Genomic DNA, 20120 nt, shown 5'->3' on the forward strand with positions numbered 1-20120 from the left:
CTAAGGAGCATTCAGAATGAAGAAGAGGATACTGGCCCTAGATAGTTAAGATGTGTGTCAAAGGAATGATTTCAATGAGTCCAGACTCTTGCATCTTCCCATACATAGAAGAGCATGAAACTCATTAACTTGAGATGTCTGTTTTCTTGATTAGCAATCATCTTTTGATATTTGACAACTTGCTTATTTGTTTTTATTTAAACAAAAACTCCTTTGTATCCTGGGCTTCCCAGGTGGCTCAGTGGTAAACAGTCCATCTGCAATGCAGGAGATTCAGGAGATGCAGTTTCAATCCCTAGGTTGGGAATATCCCCTGGAGGAGGACATGGCAACTCACTCCAGTAATCTTGCCTGGAGAATCCCATGGACAGAGGGGTCTGGAGGGCTACAGTCCGTGGGGTCGCAAGAGCCAGACACGACTGAGCACTCACCACTACCACCACCTATATATCCTGCCCTCTCTTTCCTCTTTGGAGCAGCTTCTCAGAGCCATCTGAGAGTCTGTATCCCAGGCTATAGTCTTCAATAAGGTCCCTGAATAAAGCATAACTGGCATTTTCTAAGTTGTACGTTTTCCTTCAGTCCACATCTCTTTGCATAACACTCAAGCACTTCCTGCTCCTGCAGTTGAATGAGTTAGACTCACAGTCATCTCCGTGCCTCCGCATGTGCCACACAGAGACTCTCTCCTTACGGAATTCTCCATCTTCTTCCCTCTGCCTCCTCTGTGACCTAATGACTCTTGCTGGTCCCTTGGGACTGAGTTGAAGTGTCACTTTCTCTGAGAAGACTTCCCTGATTTCCTCTCACGTAGATCAGGGCACCTTGTACTTTACTCTGGTGACACTTAATCAAACTATTTTCTATTTGCTTATTGACCTGTGTCCCTGGAGCTCAAGGGGGTACAGAAGCTCATGTCCAAATTTCCTAGAAAATTTCCAAAATGAGAGGTGGCTAGGCTTTCCCTCAGTGAGAAAAGAGGACTTGGGTGGGAGGGGTCTGTTCTCCAGGGATTGGGTAAGACAAAGGATTTCTCCTGAAGGAAAGGGACATCTCAGAAGGGACCTGGGCTTGAGTCATTTGATGGAGACCTAAGGGTACTTCTCAGCAGGGCACCATTACAAAAAAAAGTCTGCTTGGGCTTTGCCAATAAAACAAGCGAGGAGGCAGTTACAAGTAGTCAACCAATTACTACATGCAGAGCCCAGAGCAATGTGGTGGGGTAGCCCTATGGGACTGAAAACTCCACATATAGGAAAAGGAAAGCTTTCCACTAAGGCCAGAAAAGTGAAACAACTTGCTTAAGATTTCAGAGCTAGGTTGCTGCTGCTGCTGCTAAGTCGCTTCAGTCGTGTCCAACTCTGTGCGACCCCATAGATGGAAGCCCACCAGGCTCCTCCATCCCTGGGATTCTCAAGGCAGGAACACTGGAGTGGGTTGCCATTTCCTTCTCAGAGCTAGGTAGGACATGACAACACTAGGATTTGACTCTGATTCAACAGGATTGTATGGAATGGATGGCAGGGCAGGAGTGACTTGGGTGGGTGTTTGTGTGTGTATGTGTGTGTGAAAGACCAGGTGAGTAAAATACCAAGATTTCGTGGAGAAGTAGGTGGGAACAGAAAACAACATGCATAACATCCCTTATAGATACAGCTTCAGAAACGCCCATGGCAGAAAACTCAGTTACCCAAGAAGTGGGCACAGAGCTATTTACCTCCTTTGATTCCTGGATCACACCAGGAGAACTGCTTTGAAGTGTTTCCTGGAAAAACAAGCCCACACCCCCCCCCCCCCCCCCATTAAATCTTAGTGAAGGGAAGGAAGCGAAGTCTAAATCTTAGTGAAGGGAAGGAAGCGAAGTCTGGCCAGCCTCCCAGGACATCTTAAGTCTGGTCACTGAAGACGCTAGGAGAAAGTCTACATCGATTTCATTGTTCACATTGTGCCAGAATCCCCAGGGCCCAGGGACACACCTCAACCTGAAACCTGCCAAGACTGACACTCAGACAAGATCAGAGCAGCCCCAGCGCGGAACCAGGTGCTGCCTGGAGCAGGCACACCCAGTCGCTGCCGCGCGCCCTCCGAAACCCCAACTGCCCCGGGGCGCATTCCTCCCGCTTCCTTTCAGACGGCTAGGCTTAAGCAGAAGGCAGGCGGATACGAGTCTTTAGCGAAACAGCCCTGAAGCCCAACTGGAGTTTTATTTCTAGAGCGAGAGCGGGCTGGGGCAGGGGGTGGAGAGGAGCTCGCCGAGCCAGAGCGCGTCACCGTCGCCCGGAGAGACGCCGCGCCGCGCGATCTGCAGAGGCGCTCGTTCTCCCGCAGCCGGAGGGCGTAGCGGAGACACGAAAGTGGCGCGGGCGGCCCGGAGCGCGCGATCGCGGGCGGGAGGCAGGCGGGGAGGGGCCGCCCACCGAGCGCGGCGAGGTCCGGGGTCCCGGGACGCACGGCCCACGCGCTCCTCTCCGTGTGCCCAAGCGCACGTGCGCGGCCCGCGGGGCGTCCGGCCCGGCCGGCCCCGGGCGCGGGGCTCCGGCAAAGATGACCCCTGGCTGGGTGCTGCTCTGCCTGCTGCCCGCGGTGCGGGCCGCGGACGAGCGGAGCCCTGGGGCGGCCCTAGCGGGCCCCAATGCCTCGCACTTCTTCTGGAACAACTACACCTTCTCAGACTGGCAGAACTTCGTGGGCCGGAGGCGCTATGGGGCCGAGTCCCAGAACCCCACGGTGAAAGCCCTGCTTATCGTGGCTTACTCTTTCATCATCATCTTCTCGCTCTTTGGCAACGTTCTGGTCTGTCATGTCATCTTCAAAAACCAGCGGATGCACTCGGCCACCAGCCTCTTCATCGTCAACTTGGCCGTCGCCGACATCATGATCACGCTCCTCAACACCCCCTTCACTTTGGTGAGGCCGAGGGCTGGGCTCTGTCTCCCTGGGTCCCCTCCCTCTCGCCGCCCGATTTCTCCCTTTTCCCGTCTGTTCCCTTCTCTGCCTGTCTTCCTGCTTCATGTTTCTTAGTCTCTCTCTCATCGACTCATCTTTCATCGCTCTGCCCTGCTGTTTGTCTCTTAGTGTGTCTGTTTCTGACGCTGTCATTCCGTGTTTGCCTTTCTGCCTGCCTGTCTCTCCAGCATCGTCTCTTTCCTCTGTCTCCGGTTCTCTGTGTCTTCATCTATTTTTTTCCTGTCTGTGACTCTCTCTGCCTCTGTTTGTCTGTCTCTATCTCTCTCCTCATGCTTATCCTTAACACTTCTTGTCTGTCTCTCTAGCCTTGTCTTTCTGTGCTCTCTCTCTCATCACTTAAGCCAGAGCTTCTGCAGCTCTTGGCGCTGGGGTCAATGATTCGAGTGTCTGCAGCCAGCTGTGAGTCAATGACCATTTCCTGTGTAATGTCACTGACCGAGAGTCTGCATGATGATGGAGCAGTAAATCAAAGCCCTTTGAAATGCCAGCATAAGATTGTTAGGTCACCCCACTCCCATTAAATATAGCCCATTAAATGTCCCCCCACCATGGGATGCTGCTTGAAGCCATCTGAAATATGAAACAGTTGCTAGTTGTTAATGGAACCTTGGGTGCATTTTCCTAGACCACTTAGTTAAATTGCATTTCCCTTCTGTGGTTTGCCAGTGAGGTGGTGTATGAAGTCTGTGTGGTTGAGGACATGCGGGTGAGGTGGGCTTGGGACCCAGGGCAGGGGCGGCCTGGGGGCACTTGCACATGGGTAGAGTGAGAGCCCCTCCCGCCCCGCCTCTCTTCCCCAACTTCCACTGAGCCCCGACTGCTGAGTGCTAGTGGTGTCACTTCTCTTCCGTGTCTTGGGACTGTGGTGCCCATGGATGATCGAAACTGGAAGAACTGTGACCAAGCAATCATCATGACAGGAACACCTTCTATTTCTGCAGCGTGAGTTAGGCTTTTTTCCAAGTTATGAACAACCTTATTGATACTTGAGTTATTACCAAACTCTATCTGTTCATATGTCTTTCTCTCTCTTTCTTACACACACCACTCACACTCAACAGAAATAACAGACAAGCAAAAAGAAGGTGAATTCACACAAGCCTATACACGTGTGTGAACATCCTTTCAAATCTTACATTTAAAAACTGTGTCCTCTGTCTTGTCTTTGCTTATGAGAGCATCACTCCCATTTGGCAGATGAGAAAACTGTGGTACAGAGGTTCAGTCCCTTGTCCAGGTCGCTTGGCTGGTAACTGGCAGAGCCAGCATGAGAATTTGGTCCTCTGACTCAGGTACGGCCAGAGGTCTGTCCATGAAGCCACTTAACTGGGGGTAGGGGGTGGGACCTCTTGGACCACTGCTCTCAACCACGGACTTTTCCTGCTCTCCTTTCTGCCCACATTTACTGGATTCCTCAGGATGCCATGGGCAGTAGCCAGGGGCAAATAGACTTCCAGATACCTCCCCCCTACAACACACACACACACATCCACTCCCCACCGACTGCCTTAAAGCACAAGAAGTGCATATCTGGCTCCTCTTGGCTCCCCCTTAGCTTCTGACTTGACCGTCTGCAGTCCTGGGGGGTGGGCTGGGCCGCCCAGAATAGGAGCCCCAGGGCACAGCCCTCTGCTGCTGCCCAGAGCAGGGTGCGTGGCTGGATCTGCACACAGGGCAGGTGGGGGGAGGGGGAAGCCAGACTGCAGATCGGAGCTGAGAGGATCTCCTGCAAAAGAGGGGGTGTCAAGGCTTTGAGGACCCAGCCCCTGCTCCAGGTTGATCCAAACCAGCTTGGCCTTCAACCTGACCCGTGCAGCCACTCCAGTCCAATTTCCTATCAGAGCTTCCAAGGAGCTGGCAACCAGGGTGAGTGAAAGGGTTGAGGGGAGGGTCTTCTACACCTCAGCTGGGCTCCTCAATGGGTAAGAAATCCTGTCCTTGGGCTAGTTGATGTCAATATCCCTCCTCCCTGGTCTCCCTTCCTGTCCACTTTACATACTATGGTCAGCATGAAAACCAGTGCTGGTCGATGAGAGAAAAGCAAAAATTATTCACAATTACTATGGCAGAGGTGGGCACAGAGTGTGGTGGAGCCAGGAGTCAGTCCTTTATTTTGATCTGCCAGAGTCCCATGGGCGGGTCAAAGGAGACTTTTCAAAGAACTCGACACTTCAAAGGGGCTAGGATGAATAGGAATTTCTCAGGATGAGATGAATGTTCAGTACAGGCAGAGACTGGAGAAGACAAAGGCAGGGATGTCCAGGTTCGTGGTGTGTTGAGTGCTCACTGCAGCTGCAGCGTCAGGGCAGGAAGCACCATGGAGGAGCTGCGGGGCAGGAAGAAGCAGAGGCGGCCAGGGGAAGGCGAGCCGGCTGTGAGCAGCATGGATGCTTGGAGGGTATCTGGCTCCGTCTTGAAGGCCGTTGATGATTCTAAGCAGAAAGGTGACAGTAACCTGACTTTTGGTTAAGAAAGTGCTGTCAGCGGTGTGAAGGCTGAATTACAGGGGGGCAGACTGGAGGACTAGAAAGCTGACTGGAGGCTGTGATAATCCAGGTGAGAGATGAGGGGGCTCCAGGAAGGCCGTGGCCCGGGGGCTGAAGAAGAGGGAGTGGATTAGGAAACCCTTCAAGCAGCACTGCTTGGCTTTGGTTTTGCATTGACCGTGGGAGGTGAGAAGCGGGGTTACCTAAGCATTTCCTGCTGGGTAGTGTCACTGGGCTGCTCACATCCCCATGGAGCTCCTACCTGCCTATTCCATAGAGAATAGTGTCCATGGTTTGTGTACCAGGTTCATGATCAGGTTAGACTTGTCCCCCGTGTTTCTCATGCACATACTCTAGTCAAATCATTCCAACCCTTATTCCCCAAACAGCTCCTGAGATTCCTGACTTTGTGCCACGCTCTTTGTTCTTACCTGTACACGGGCAAATCCTACCTATTCTGTAAAGTGTTAGTCGACTCTTTGGGAACCCATGAGCTATAGCCCTCCAGGCTCCTCTGTCCATGGAATTCTCCAGGCAAGAATACTGGAGTGGATCGCCATTCCCTTCTCTAGGGGATCAAACCTGGGTCTCCTGCACTGCAGGTAGATTCCTTACCATCTGAGCCACCAGGGAAGCCCATTCTGTAAAGCTCATCTCAAATGTCTCGTATCTTATAATAATGGCAGCTAGTAGTTAAGTACTTGCTATGTACCAGACAGTGTTTTATCTGGTTTACTCATGTTATCTGCTTTACAGGTACTTGATTTTTATAGTAATCATGTGAATAAGGGTTAGCCCAGGAAAGTGAGGCTCACTGGGCCTAAGTGCCTTGCCCAAGGTAACAGCTATCAGTAGCAAATACGCTGCTGTAAATCACTGCTCGACATTCTTCCTGTCGAGCTGACTTGCTCCATTTTTTTGTGTCACCTCTCTCTCTCTCAGCCTCAGCCCACTCCCACCCGCCCTGGTGGCCCTTTGGGCCTTCTATGGGGCAGGGGTCCCAACCCCTAGGCCACGGACCAGTACCTAATGGGACCCGGGCCCCACAGTAGGTGATGAGCAGTGGGCAAGTGAGTGAAGCTGTGTCTGTGTTTACCTGTACCCTTCACGTGTTACCTCCTAAGCACCTCCTCCTGTCCATCAAGGCAGCATTAATTCCCCTTGGAGCATGCATCCTACTGCACTTGAATCATCCTGAAAGCCTTACCCCCCATGAATTATCTTCCATGAAACTGGCCCCTGGTGCCAAAACAATTGGGGATCCCTGCCATAGGGCATTGAATATTTTCTATCTTGCATCTGAGATACCTGAGACCTCCTCTTCCCAAGTTGGGAGCTCCTTGATCAGAATCAATGCCTGATCCTTTTTGGGTGTGGAACATCACTCAGGAGCTCAGGCACTGAGTGAGCAAAGAGCTGTGGAAGATGTGGGTTGAGGCCTTTGCCTGCTCCCTGAGCCCCACACACCCTGAGAGCTGGTCTCCTCTCTCCACCCAGACCCCGGCCCCTGCTCCCACCTCTGCAGATCCCTGGATCTCCTTCCCAGATGACGTGTCTCAAGGCCTGCTTAGTCAACATTCCAGGGCACAGCCCACACGCTATGTTGTGACTCTGTAGACATGTCTCCTCTGTGAGTTTGAACTCATAGGAACCAAAAATGAATTTGGTTATTATCATAAAAATAGCTCCTATTTATTTCTAATCATATCTTTCTAGCAATCTGCCAGATATTATATTCCATGCATTGTAGTCTTTCTCTGAAAATAAAAAAAAAAAAGCTAATCCTTACAATAAGATACATTAGAAATAAGACTCATTAGAAAAGACCCTGATGCTGGGAAAGATTGAGGGCAGGAAGAGAAGGGGACGACACAGGATGAGGTTGGATGGCATCACAACTCTATGGGCATGAGTTTGATCAGGCTTCAGGAGACAGTGAAGGACAGAGAAGCCTGGCTTGCTGCAGTTCATGGGGTCACAAAGAGTCGGACATGACTGAGCAACAGAACAACAAAAGAGATTTTTGAGCCTTTTTTTTTTTTTGCAAATGAGGAAACTGAGGTTCAGACAGATTACCTACCTTGCCCAAGGTCACACAGTTCAAAAACATTAGAGGCAGGAAATCTGACTCCAGAACCCATGTCCTTCCCACTCTGTCCTGGCACCTAGCAGGGCCCGGCCCCAGTAGCAGGATCAGAGTCTGCTGAATTGGGTGATGGAGACTGAGTTATGCTGGAGAAAAGCATGTGAGACCCACAGTCCAGCAGTGCAGAGTGGAGCGAGGCAGGGAGAGGCCTCCTGTGGGACGCTGTCCAGAGACACAGGGTGGGGGAATCAGGGGCCAGAACCGTCTGCCTCCTGACTCCTGAGGGTTCATCTGCAGGTCCGCTTTGTGAACAGCACGTGGGTGTTCGGGAAAGGCATGTGCCACATCAGCCGCTTCGCTCAGTACTGCTCCCTGCACGTCTCTGCCCTGACGCTGACGGCCATCGCCGTGGACCGCCACCAGGTGAGGGCCACCCCCCACCCGCTGCGCGCCCTGCCCTACCGCCCCGGCGTTGCTTACCAGGGCGCTCAGGACAGTGCTTCAGCCCATTTATTTTTAAAGACTGTTTCTGATATGGACCGTCTTTAAAGTCTTTATTGAATCTGTTACAATATCTCTCCTGTTTTATGTTTTGGCTTTTTGCCCGCGAGGCATGTGGGACCTTAGCTTTGTGACCAGGGATTGAACCCGTACCCCCTGCATTGGAAAGCAAAGTCTTAACCACTGGACCGCCAGTAAAGTTCCCTAGACCATTTTTCAAAGATCCTATTTGTCTTCTTACTGACCAATATGAGCACTAAATTAGGCATATTAGGTCCTTTGTGCTAGGGGCTGCAAAACATTACTCCCCATTTGTTATTCCAGTGAAGACTCCCTGCTGGCATTCTGTGCATCAGAAATGACTGAGCTTGTTTTCGGGGGTAGGAAGGCAAATCTGGAAAATGACAGATGAAAAGAGAGTGGCAGATAATTGCAGGTCAGAGGCAAGGCTGCTGGCTGGGAGATGAGGTGGATATTCCTGGGCCTGGTTGTAGAAGAGGTACACCTGGGGTTGCAGACAGGGAGGTGTGCAGGCGCAGGAGTCCCGCGGGGTGTTGAGGCACTGCTCACTGTCCTGCCCCTTCAGGCGCACATGGGCAGGTATGGTGAAGGGAGCCGAAAGGACCTGATAGCGCCTGTCATGGAGAAGGGTGGTTCCACACAGATGCCTGGCTTATGCTGATTCAGTGAACCTTGGTTATAACACTTGGGTCTGTGCAGAGTCACTGATCGCAGATTCAGGGAAGGGCATCATCGCCTGCACAGCACCATATGCCTGGTAACTGATGAAGGGAGGAACAGCCTTGAGGCATGAGGCTGGCTGCCTCAAGGCTGGCTGCAGGCTCATGCTCAGATTTCTAGAAGATCATTAGTCTGCTCTGAGAAGACACAGGGGCACCTTCAGGCCAGTATCATAAGGACAATCAAGACAAAAAGAGGGAAATTTAATTCTAAAGAGCTCCAAGAATTACAACAACAGCCAAGGGATAGGAAGCTTCTAAGGTACAGACTCTTCAGGGAGAATCCTCAGTGGCTCAGCAGGTAAAGAATCTGTGTGCAATACAGGAGACCCAGGAGATTTGGGTTCCATCCCTGATTTGGGAAGATTCCCTGGAGGAAGGCATGGCAACTCACTCCAGTATTCTTGTCTAAAATCCCATGGACAGAGGAGCCTGGTGGGCTACAGTCCATAGTCACAAAGAGTTGGACATGACTAAAGCAGCTTAGCACCCATGCACACTGTCCCTTTGGCATTTATGTTAAGATGTTTTGGTGCAAAATATCAAAAGGTTGCATACAAATATTTCCTGCCTTTTCTTGACCTTCTCCCCTAATTCAACAAGAAGGACTCTGGATCACCTTACCTTTACTTGGGCTATACCTACTTCACTTAACACAGCTAACTGAGGGTCCACCCTTAGACCAAAGGTGGGTCTGAGGAACAAGGGGGAGGTCTTGCACACACTGGCCACACTACTGTGATATAAACCTACACATGGGATCCTGTCCCAGAGGCTACAGGTTCTTGGAGCATCCAAGGTCTCTGACCCAGGCTTCCACTCCCTTTATTGACCTGAGCCATGAAGGAGTGTGAGAAGCAAGGATGGCCGAGTCCAGAATGGAGATGTGCTGGGCAGCTTCTGAAGCCTAGTCCATTCCTCCGATAAACCTTAAAAGACCAGGAGAAGACTGTGGAAGAACACGGTAGAAGGTCCAGTGTGTCCTGGGATGGCATCCTGAGGTGGTGGCAGCTCTTTATGACCTCTCCTCCTGACCCAAACACCCCAAACATCTTTTTCAGGAAATAATGATTCTAATCTAGCCACCTGGGTGTCCATCAACAGACAGATGGATAAAGAAGATGTGGTGTGTATATATATATATACGGAATACTACTCAGCCATAAAAAAGAATGAAATTTTGCCATTTGCAGCAAGATGGATGGATTTGGAGGGTATTATGCTAAGTGAAGTATGCCAGATGGAGAAAAACAAATACTGCATGATATTACTTATATTAGAATCTAAAGTAATACAGCAAACTAGTGAATATAACAAAAAAGAAGCAGACCCCCAGACATAGAGAACAAACTAGTGGTTACCAGTGGGAAAAGGGAAGGAGGAAGAGGCAATGTCTGGGTAGAGGATTAAGAGGTACACACTACAGGTATAAAATAAGCTACAAGCATATATTGTACAACACAGGGAACATGACCCATATTTTACAATAACTATAAGTGGAGTATAACCTTTAAAATTATGAATCACTATATTGTATACTTATAATTTATATATTATACATCAATTATATTTCAATTCAATAAAAAGAAATAATGATTCTAACCTTAAAATGAGGCTGCTGTGAAATTCCCAAGTCTTTATTTAAACCTTTTAGGAGAATTGATTGGCATATAGTAGCGATTGGTTCTAAGATGCTTTTCAGCCCAAAGCTTCTAGCACTGGTTTTATTTGGGGCTTGGGAAAGCTGGGCCCCACTGCAGTTTTATTGGATTGGCCAGATAGTTCGTTCAGTTAGTGAGTATGTTGTTCAACACAGTTCTTGGTGAAAATGAAAAATATGTCTTTTATTAGTACTTAAAGCCAAATGAATTTTTTGGCCAGCTCAGTAGAAACAACTTTCAGAAACAGCAGTGACCCCCAGATAAAGGTCGATGCAGCTTCCCACAGTAAGTGGTGAGGACCTCACCCCGTGTGTGTCACCTTCCGACCCCTCAGAGCCCTTCGTAACCTAAAGGATCTGGGCAGACGGAATGAGGCCGAGGTGGAGGCTGACCGTGGCTGCCCCTCTGCCCACTCTGCTGTGAGTGTCATGGGGACAGACCTCTCCCTTCACTGCTCCCTGACTTTCTCACTGCACCCTGCTTCGGCCAGGCATGACCTACCTGCATGAGCCATTTGAACTGCCTGGAGTCTCTGAGTCCAGATGGCATCCTCTTTCTACCCCCAGAGCTGGGTGGTAGGGTGGTGTAACCCAGGGGCTCTACAATGAATTAAGGGGTACTTGATTTTGTAAGTAGGACCTACCTGCCTTGTTGTGACAAGTGAGCCACATCATCTGGATTTCTCATTTGCTTCAAGCTGTATTCTGCCAATGATGCCCAGTTTTGTGTGTTTTCCAGGTCATCATGCATCCGTTAAAACCCCGGATCTCAATCACAAAAGGTGTCATCTACATCGCAGTCATCTGGACCATGGCAACGTTCTTTTCACTCCCACACGCTATCTGCCAGAAATTATTTACCTTCAAGTACAGGTGAGATGGACTAGTAGAGAGCAGCCTGGGGGCCTGGAGGACTTTGACAGATGGAAACTTGAGCCTCCTCTGAATCTCAGAGTTACTAGCACCAAGTTACTGTGCCAAGCTGGTCTCTCTGCTTCCTTCCCATCCTGTTGCTTCCAGGCCTGTGCCTATCCTCTGAACTTTTTTTGTTTTGCTTTTTTTCCTCATCCTTTCTTCTAAACACTTTACAGCTCTTCCTTGTTATTCTCTGTCCCTTTGTTTGCAAGGTCAAGGCAAGAGCAATCAGCTTCTGCCACTGGTGACATATACTCACCCAGACTGAAATTCAGAATCACCTAGTCCCTTTTTAAAATGATGAGGTTTAAGTTCTCTTGCACCACCTACAAACAAACCTGTATATGTCTAAATTTCTCAGGCAGGATGCTGTCCCCACACACACCTCTCATTTATCGTATGCTTTGTCTTGTGCTCTTCTAGAAAGGAAAGCACTCAGTGTTGAAATTTAAGTACTTGTGCATGCTGCTAGCTCGTTAAAGGTGACCTCCCCTGTTAGACTGTGAGGTTGGGGGGAACTGGCTCCATTTCTGATTTTGTCATCTTGCTGTCCCTAGCATCTAAATGACTGTCTCCACATCACAAGCTCTCAGTACATATTTGCTGAATGAATGAATGAACGTAGAGTCATCTTTATCAGTTCATAGTTGTTTTAGCTGAAGTTCTATAGAAATACATCCTGAGATAAAGGAAGATGCATGTGCCCATGGGTTTTAAGAAAGTGCTCCCAGGGGACTTCCCTGGTGGTCCGGTGGTTAAGAATTCTCCTTCCAATGCAGGGGACATGGATTCGATCCCTGGTTGGGGAACAAGATCCCATGTGCTGAGGAGCAACTAAGCCCATACTGCAACTACTGAGCCTGCTCTCCACAACTAGACAGCCTGCATGCTTCAGCTAAGACGTGACACAGCTGAATAAATAAATGAAGTGCTGGACTTCCCTGGTGGTACAGTGGATAAGAATCCACCCACCAGTGCAGGGGTCACAAGTTCGACCCCAGGTCTGGGAAGATTCCACATGTCGTAGAGCAACTAAGCCTGTGTGCCACAACTGCTAAAGCCTGTGTGCCCAGAGCCCAGGCTTGGCAACAAGAGAGGCCCCCACCATGAGAAACCTGCACATTGTAGTAAGAGCAGTCCCTGCTCGCTGCATCTAGAGAAAGCCCATGCACAGCAACAAAGACCCAGTGCAGCAACAACAGAATAATTAATTTTAAAAATACCAATAGATTTCTACATACTTAAAAAAAAAATCACCCTTAGAAAAATAAATAAGTGAAGTGCTCCCAGGGGTGGTAGATACTGGGTGGAGAAGCAGGACAGCAAATGGGGAGAGACCGAGGGAGGGCCTGGCCTGCGGGGGGTGCTCTGGGACAGACTGTAGCTGCGTCTGCCAGCTTGGAGGCGACGGAGCTGCGCTCTCATATCCTAGGAAACTCCTGGTCACTTCTAGCTCTTAGTGAATCTGGAGAAAGTGTCTGTCGTGGCCTTCGGGTGGTCCTAGGCTCCTGGAAGTCTTGGGTACCAGCTGTGTCTTGTGGGGTGGGCAGGAGCTGGGGCCCAGTGCTTCAGACCAGCGAGGGGTGCCCTGCTGATGGGTCTTCCCGTGTGCTGCCTCACCTGAAACGTACATTTACACACACTTCTGTGATGTTGGAGGGCACCAAAGAACACGCTCTGAAGGCCAACTTGAACTAATTTTTGAAGGATCCGTGCCTGAATTCTAGGATACCAAGTGAATCATGTACCCACCCCTCCTGAGCACTCAGCTTCCCCATCTGTCTTCACATGTGGAGGGCTGTTTCTTTTTTCTGATAACAAAAGCAAAGAGAGTTTTCTTTGTTTCACTAGTGACAGCCACCTGTATGTACTGATATTACAAGATCAACAAGCTACATGGTATGATGAGAAAGTAGCAATTTCGAGTTGCTGCTTAGAGATTTTATAGGATGAAACCCCTGCTGGCATCAAAAGTCTGGATATTTAAATAAAGACCTGAGCTTAGGTTTCCTGCCACAAGTTCCTGCTTTGCTTTTTCCAGAGCATCTTTTAAAATGTTCATTCAGAATTGAGCCTGTGAAAAATTAGTGACCTCCACCCCAACCAGCTTGTAAGTAACTGGTGCTTGCTGCCTGCTCTCTCTCCTGCCCATTGGAGACCTGGGAGTAAGGATGGCACTTCTCCCAGCTCACAGCACCCCCAGCTGGGATGTAAGTAATAGTCTTGTGACTTCCTTTGTGTGAGTAGGTTAAAACTGCACCTTCAGTCAAAATGGCCCTGGGGTTTTCGCTTCTCCAAAATTGAAAGGAAGTCCTGAGGGAGCTCCCTGCTGCCTCTTTCAGCAGATCATAATCTGCATGTTCTTCATCCACCAGCTCCAGGTTTTCCAATACACATAGGTGTCCTTAAAGAATTTGAAGAGGACTGGGTACATTCCATAGAAAATAAGTATTTTTGTCTGAGTGGCTGAAGGTGTATGAGTTCCAGCATTGCCACTCACATTCTTAAAACTCATCATTTTTCCCCGCATTCCTTGGATCCCCTCTGGAATGAGAGTAGGTTGTGCAACAGAAATTCCAAGATTTCCTGAATCCATTGTGCTTCCAGGATGAGTTAATTCTAAGACTAGGAACACCAGTGCATTTATTCATTGAACAAATATTTATTGGGCCTCTATTCTGGGCTAGGAACAATACAAAGTAAACACACAGAGTAATCTAGGTGTATTTTTCTTACTTAAAAATTGAAGTATAGTTGATTTGCAGTGTTAGTTTCAAGTGTATAGCAGACTTTTTTCTCTTATAGGTTATTACAAAATGTTGAGTATAGTTCTCTGTGCTATACAGTAGGTCCTTGTTATTTATTTTATATATTATAGTTTTTATATGTTAATCACATCAGTCAAATATTAACAATTTATAAGTTCATATTCATCAGTCCTAAATATTCATTGGAAGGACTGATGCTGAAGCTGAAACTCCAATACTTTGGCTACCTGATGCAAAGAACTGACTTATTTGAAAAGACCGTGATGCTGGGAAAGATAGAAGGTGGGAGGAGAAGAGGATGACAGAGGATGAGATGGTTGGATGGCATCACTGACTCAATGGACATGAGTTTGAGTAGACTTTAGGAGTTGATGATGGACAGGGAGGCCTGGTGTGCTGCAGTCCATGGGGTCACAAAGAGTCAGACACAACTGAGCAACTGAACTGAACTGAATGTTAACCTCTAACTCAAAAATTACCCTTCCCCCCTGACATTTCCCCTTTGGTAACCATGTTTGTCTTCTATGTCTATGGGTCTGTTTCTGTTTTGTATATAAGTTCATCCGTGTCATTTTTAAAAAATTTTTGTATCATTTTTTTAGATTCCACGTATAAGCAATATCATACGATATTTGTCTATCTCTGTCTGGCTTACTTCATTTAGCATGATAACCTCTAGGTCCATTTGTGCTGCAAATGACATTATTCATTCATAATTATTACATAATTTCATTCTTTATGTCTGAGTAGTATTCCACTGTATATGTGTACCGTATCTTCTTTATCCACTCATTTGTCATTGGACATTTAGGTGTTATTCTTACCTTTATAGAACTCCCAGACTAGTGGGAATGCTGGAAATGTAGTCAGATAATCAGGCTGCTCATCATCTATGCTTTAACGGATGGATGTACCAGGAACCCAGGGGAGAGAGAGGCCAGTGTTCCTGGGATGGGGCTTTTCCACAGTAACCACACATTCTCCTTCTCCCTCCCCTATCCCCAGTGAGGACGTTGTCCGCTCCCTGTGCCTGCCAGACTTCCCTGAACCAGCCGACCTCTTCTGGAAGTACCTGGACTTGGCCACTTTCATCCTGCTTTACATTCTGCCCCTCCTCATCATCTCCGTGGCCTATGCCCGTGTGGCCAAGAAGCTGTGGCTGTGCAACACCATTGGCGATGTGACCACGAAGCAGTACCTGGCCCTGCGGCGCAAGAAGAAGAAGACCATCAAGATGCTGATGCTGGTGGTGGTTCTCTTTGCCCTCTGCTGGTTCCCCCTCAACTGCTACGTCCTCCTGCTGTCCAGCAAGGTCATTCGCACCAACAACGCCCTCTACTTTGCCTTCCACTGGTTCGCCATGAGCAGTACCTGCTACAACCCCTTCATCTACTGCTGGCTCAATGAGAACTTCAGGGTCGAGCTGAAGGTGCTGCTGCACATGTGCCAGAGGTCGCCCAAGCCTCAGGAGGGGCAGCCGCCCTCCCCTGTGCCCTCCCTCAGAGTGGCCTGGGCAGAGAAGAGCAGCGGCCGCAGGGCTTCTCCAGCCAACAGCCTCCTGCCGTCCTCCCAGGTGCAGTCTGGGAGGACAGACCTGGCATCCGTGGAGCCCATTGTGACCATGACTTAGCGGAGGAGGCAGGGAAGGGGTGGGGGTAAGGGGCTCTGTCTGCCGAGGAGGATGGCAGAGCGCCTGAGAACACAGCCTGGAAAAGAGTCTGTCCTCACACATGATGAACTTCACATGCCAGAAACAAGTTCCTGCAGAAGCCTGAGGGCACTTGAGTTCCCACACGACTCTGTCCAGCCTCTTGGCTCCATTAGAGATAACAAAAAGGCAACTTCCAGCTCAACACATACTGGTGAATTTCTTGTCTGAGACATGCTGGTTCCCCGAGCCAGAGGACCCGGGACAGCTTCTGCTCACATGGGGATTGAGTTAGGCAACTGCTCCCAGCAGTCAGGTAGCTGCTTTACAACACTCCCTACCACTGATCACTTGTGACAGACCCTGGAATCAGACTTGGGGTGTGCACAACCCAGGGGCACAGCACTGCTTGAGACAGGACCGTTGGCCAGTGAGAGGTTCGCCAGCCAGAGCCGGTGTGGAGCTTTGAATGCCTTGCTTTCTGAAGTCGCTGGAGCAAGATGAATCCCAGTTCTAAGGAGGCCCAACACATGACAAGAAAGGGCTGACTGGGTTCTTTACTTTAGTAAACAGGAATTACCGAGTTTCCTTAAAACAAAGAAAAACTCTCACTGAAAGTTTGAAACATTCAGAAAAGCACAAAGAGGAAAATAAAAACTACCCCCTTCTCCCACTAACTTGTGATAAGTTCTGTCAAAATGTTCTGGATTTCTTGGCAACTTTTTTCTGTATGTGTGTGTCAGTGATTTTCGTTTCATGTTGAATTACAGTTTTCCATTTAGAAATAAGAAATACAAGCGTAGCCAAGAACTCCTGAACCCCTCTCCCAGGAGTAATATCTACTGGAAGAGTGAGATGAGATGGGAGAAGAGCCCAAGGAGAAAACTGTCCCAGAGCAGATAGACTGCCTTCATTCTGCAACCAGTGGTGGGAAGGGCCTGGTTAAAGGACCTCTCTTGGGATGGTGGCCATTGTGATAAACCAGAAACAAAACTCATCCAAAGGATACTATTCCTCCTCTCCTGCAATCTCACAGAACAAGATGCGATGAAATACTGCTCTGCTTTTGCAGGAGATGAGAGAGCAGGCTTTCCAACATGCTCCCAAGCTAGACTGTCCAAGCTAGACAGGCTATTTCTCCTCTGTGTTGTCTGAATAGTAAGGCTTTTTCACACCAATTTCCACAAGACAGCTCACTTTCAACCTTACTCTGGTGGCTCACGTGTTACTTATCAAAACCTATGGCATCATGATGGTCCTTAATAACTCAGCTTTCCAGAGAAACCTCATTCCAGAGACGATGAGTGTTTTCATCATCTTCCGTCTGGTCCTGAGTGAGTCACAGTGTCACCCAGGAGAGAGATGCCCCAGGCAGAGGAGAGCTTCATTCACCAGCCCTACGCAAGTGCTGCTCTCATGCTCGTTTGAGGTTTCTTTCTAGCAACCAGAGAGATTCTGAAAGCAAACAATAGCCATGGAGCTGAGTGGAAAACTGAGGCTCAGGGAGAAGGGGTTTGTCTGAGGTTCACTTAGATCTCTTGGTTGTTAACTGGACTTTGTCATATCATCTGCATCCCTAAAATGAATCCTGGGGGTTCATTATTACTATTCTGTTTTGGGGATGTTTGAAAATTTCAAGCTGTAAAGTTTAAAAAATCATCTTCTGAACAGTGGGTAAAAAAGTGACTTTCATGGGACGTGCATGCTACGTTGCTTCAGTTGTGTCCGATTCTTTGTGACCCTGTGGACTGTAGCCTGCCAGGCTCCTCTGTCCATGGGATTTTCCAGGCAAGAATACTGGAGTGGGTTGCCATTCCCTTCTCCAAGGGATCTTCCTGACCCAGGGATCAAACCTGGGTCTCCTGCACTACAGATAAGTTCTTTACCATCTGAGCCACCAGGGAAGCCCATAGGTTCCACCTTCATGGGAGAGAGGGAGGCTTTTAGGCCCATAGGGATACCAGGCGGGTTTTTTCCAGCCCAAATGGCTCCCAGGCCTGAGCCTATTGTCTTTTAATGCTGTCATGGTATCCTTTGAATCAGAAAGAGAGCAAGGGGCAGAGCTATGAAAAGTTTGTCCTGCTCTGAAATCAGACGAAAAGTTTGCCTTCGCTTCCTCCTCTCTGAGGGCCTGTAGAAATGCTGCCAAGTCACAGGGAAGGTCTTTCTCTGGTGGAAGTCCCGCCCCACTAAGGTCTGGGTCTGCTGTCAACTCTCCGTCTCTCATCTCCCTCCACTTCATCGACCTTCCCTATGTGTCTCACAGCAAAAAGTGCTTTGTGTTTATGAAAGTGACATGTGTCACCCTGGAACCTCTGCACTGTGCTGTCGTGAAGACTTGACTGTAACTTGTTCCAGTGTCAATAAAATACATAGTGGCTGTGTGGCCTGTGCTTCCCGGACTGGTGATTCCAGTTGGTGACCTTCAAATAGGGATTCATGTGGATTAGATGAAGAGTGTGTGGAGAGCTTCAGCCTCACCTCTGCATCTTACAGCTGAGCAAACACAAACTGAGCAGGTCAAGAACCAGTTGAAAGCCTCTGGGTAGCACTTCTTCCATCACACTGGCTGCAAGTCCCTGCTTTTGTGATTGTGAGTCTGTTGAATGAGTTAACATGGGGCTCCATCTGCTCCTTGGTGATCCCAGAAATGAAGCTGCCACTCCCACACGCAGGGTGCAGTGGGTACTGCATTGCTAGTCACAGGATTTCTGCCCACCCTGGACCGAGGCTCCCCTTGTCCGACCAAGTAAGCTGGGTAGGAGCCTCTATAAGCAGCTCTGCAGGAAGCCCCTCTCAGCAGGCAGTCCCTTTTCCTGTCACTTTAGCATAAAGCTGTATTGTAACTAACTTTTAGACCAGGTACCCCCATGCTGTACTCACCTCTGGCCCAAGCACAACTTTCAAAATTTTAATGACACAATACCTTGCCTCGCTTGTCGGTTCTTTCTGTAAATCAAAGGAGTAGAAATGAAGAAGTAATTTACAGATGACCAGATCTCTTCCCTGGCTTCCCCTCCAGTAATCTTGTGAACAAGACTTAACACCTAGAGGAAGATCACGAGGAGCCAACAAGCCTGCACACAGTGGGGCGTGGTGACCACTCTGACCCCCCATCTCAGGGATTAACTAAGATGACTTCCCTCTTTCCCTTCAAAACTTCCCTGGCTGAGCAACGTCTTCAGAGTCGGTTTTTGGGATACACTGAGTCCACCATCTCCCCAGATTCCTGCCACTTTAATTAAAGTCACCTTTCCTTTCTACCAGCATTTGTCTCTCTCCCTTTCTCTCTCTCTCATGTTGATTTTTGAGCGGTAAGCAGACAGACCTGATTTGGTAGCACTTCCACTGCATACGTAATTACCCTGATGCCATCCAGAGCCCAGGAAATCAGTGTTAAATAATGACCCAGAAGGGAATTTATTGTACCTGGGGAACATTTGAAAGAAAATGAAAGGCAACAGAGAAGAGAGGAGAATTAGGACCTGCTGACAGCTCCTGCGTGAGACACCTTGCTGAATGTTTCTAAGTCCATAGACTCATTTTCCCTCAGTATTTCTCCAAGGTGGGCATTATTATTTCTACACTGAAGGTGAGGAAACTAAAGCTCAGTAAAGATCCTACAGCCTAATCTTGAGGTTAGGTTCTGAGAAGCCATGTAGGAAAAGAACCTGACTTTGTTTTTAATTTAATGTTCTATGAATTTCCTTGCTTATAGGGCTCTTTGGGGAGTAAAACTTGTTTATCCCAAAACCAGTGCTTGAGTTACACGCTTTAGGAAATGATTGACTACCATTTGGTGGGTCCCAGGGCCCCTTGTAGCCCCGTGGTCAGTGAACTCATGCTCGCAGAGCAGGGCAAGTGTCACGCTGCCTTGTGGGCCCCGCCCCCCCCAGTTAGAAGCATCTTCCCAACCAGCTGTGAGCCACGGCTGAGTGACCTGGCCCTGCTTACGGACTGTGGCGGGTGGACGGGGGTAGCAGCTGTCTCACAGCTGGCCTGGGTCTCAGGGTCCTCAGGCAGCAAAGGCAGAGCCCGGCTGGACCCTTGCTGCTCCAGGCGGGCTGGGAGGTTCCCCTGGGTCCCTAGGGTAATGGGAGCCATGCCAGAGTGTCTGGGCCGGAGCTATCCGGGAAGAGGGGCTCTTGCGACATCCACTGGGTAAAGATGCTTGTCCTAGAGCGTTGCCCACAGGTAGAAGATGCTCCTAGTGCTGTGGGGTCAGGACATCAGCACCTTCTTTTGGCCTCTGTGTATCCTCCCCACCCCCTCACCCTGCCACCTCACCCCTGCCCTCCTCTCTCATGTCAAGGTGTATACACTTAGTAAAGGAACAAATACAGTACATG

At 49.0% G+C, this 20120-nt stretch overlaps 1 protein-coding gene across 2 annotated transcripts; it reads left to right on the forward strand.

Moving 5' to 3' along the window:
• The first annotated feature begins 1833 nt into the window (after positions 1-1833).
• Positions 1834-18158, forward strand: GPR83 (G protein-coupled receptor 83). Of its 2 annotated transcripts, XM_027563997.1 has the most exons (4): positions 1835-2907; positions 7837-7962; positions 11180-11313; positions 15129-18158. In XM_027563997.1, exons 1-4 carry the CDS (start codon positions 2545-2547, stop codon positions 15751-15753), a joined length of 1248 nt encoding a protein of 415 aa, XP_027419798.1. In that variant the 5' UTR covers positions 1835-2544; the 3' UTR covers positions 15754-18158. The 2 variants fall into 2 exon arrangements, with proteins under 2 accessions (XP_027419799.1, XP_027419798.1); XM_027563998.1 differs by lacking the exon at positions 7837-7962 and having other exon boundaries at positions 1834-2907.
• The last annotated feature ends 1962 nt before the right edge of the window (positions 18159-20120 follow it).

Source organism: Bos indicus x Bos taurus, chromosome 15 (assembly GCF_003369695.1).
Source record: "Bos indicus x Bos taurus breed Angus x Brahman F1 hybrid chromosome 15, Bos_hybrid_MaternalHap_v2.0, whole genome shotgun sequence".
NCBI lineage: Eukaryota > Metazoa > Chordata > Mammalia > Artiodactyla > Bovidae > Bos > Bos indicus x Bos taurus.

Bases quoted from the DNA above. Each gene is read 5' to 3' on its own strand.
- GPR83 (XM_027563997.1), top strand. From the start codon at position 2,545: ATGACCCCTGGCTGGGTGCTGCTCTGCCTGCTGCCCGCGGTGCGGGCC. The intron at 2,908-7,836 runs GTGAGGCCGAGG...GTTCATCTGCAG, and splicing joins TCAACACCCCCTTCACTTTG to GTCCGCTTTGTGAACAGCAC. The intron at 7,963-11,179 runs GTGAGGGCCACC...TGTGTTTTCCAG, and splicing joins TCGCCGTGGACCGCCACCAG to GTCATCATGCATCCGTTAAA.